Raw genomic sequence first — 1,059 nt, 5'->3', positions numbered from 1 at the left:
GTTGTTCGCAACGCATGGCTTGCCGAACACAATTATGTCTGACAACGCAGCACAATTTGTTTCTGTTGAATTCCAGCAATTCTTGAAAAGAGGTGCAATCAGACATATTAGAATTGCCCCGTTTCATCCGGCATCAAACGGACAAGCAGAGAGGATGGTCCGCACGACAAAAGAGGCTTTGCGAAAAATGGTTCACGGAAGCTGGAAATAGCGTCTAGCGAATTTCTTATTTTCACAACGCGTGTCACCTTGCGCCACAACCGGGAAAAGTCCGGCTGAACTGCTAATGAAGCGCCGATTGCGAACGGTTCTCGACCGCATCAACCCTGACATCGAAGAAGAAGCGATTGAAGGTAATAGCGACGTGACAAAGCCGGATAAACAAAAAATAAGAATATTCGCACCTGATGATATTGTGTTTGCGAGAAACTATGCGCATGGACCTAAATGGTGTCCTGCCACTATTGTGACTCCAACAGGACCCGTGTCCTATAAGGTAAGAACAACTGATGGTCAGCTATGGAAACGTCACCTGGATCAGCTGAGGAAACGACACCCTTCCATAGAAGTGACAGAGGACACTGAAACCGATGTGAATAAAACGCAGCAATAAAACATTGCTAACAATCTTTCACAGTCAGAGCAGGAAGACTGTCAACAATTAATGGAGAAGTCACCATCGGCTGTTGTAGAACCCATCGCTGAACACATCTCAGAACTCATCGCTGAACCCATCACAGAAACCATTGCTGAACAACCAACCAGACCACCGCGGACTCGCAGAAAACCAAAGTGGATGGAGGACTATATTATTTAATGGGAAAGGGGTGTTGTGTATTGAAGTAATATAATCCAAAATTATTGCGAATGTAACTTGATCATCTTCTATTTCATATACAATAGCACATGGACAACATAGTTAGTTAGTTACGCATATACATAGCGTGTGTGTGAGTTCAAGTTAAGTGTGTCGATAACCACTTACTCGTTTTCCTACCGAGTTTTGATCATGGCAGATACCAACGGGTATCCGTACGCTACTCCCTCCCTGTCCCACCC

General features: G+C 44.7%; 1 protein-coding gene across 1 annotated transcript; it reads left to right on the top strand.

The window, feature by feature from the left end:
* The first annotated feature begins 34 nt into the window (after positions 1 to 34).
* Tsp_13889 (conserved hypothetical protein) lies at positions 35 to 817 on the top strand. The gene is made up of 3 exons (XM_003368743.1): positions 35 to 190; positions 212 to 592; positions 638 to 817. The coding sequence occupies exons 1-3, from the start codon at positions 35 to 37 to the stop codon at positions 815 to 817; spliced, it is 717 nt and encodes a 238-aa protein (XP_003368791.1).
* The last annotated feature ends 242 nt before the right edge of the window (positions 818 to 1,059 follow it).

The sequence above is a fragment of the Trichinella spiralis genome (genome assembly GCF_000181795.1).
Source record: "Trichinella spiralis strain ISS 195 chromosome Unknown Scfld1973, whole genome shotgun sequence".
Taxonomy (NCBI): domain Eukaryota; kingdom Metazoa; phylum Nematoda; class Enoplea; order Trichinellida; family Trichinellidae; genus Trichinella; species Trichinella spiralis.
The sequence above is the reverse complement of the archived record's forward strand: the minus strand, read 5'-3'. Positions and strand labels throughout refer to the sequence as shown.

What these genes read in the sequence shown, in the direction of transcription:
- Tsp_13889 (XM_003368743.1), top strand. Translation starts at nt 35, where the DNA reads ATGTCTGACAACGCAGCACAATTTGTTTCTGTTGAATTCCAGCAATTC. An exon ending in CAGAGGACACTGAAACCGAT is followed by an intron (nt 593 to 637) that starts GTGAATAAAACG and finishes AATCTTTCACAG; the next exon opens with TCAGAGCAGGAAGACTGTCA.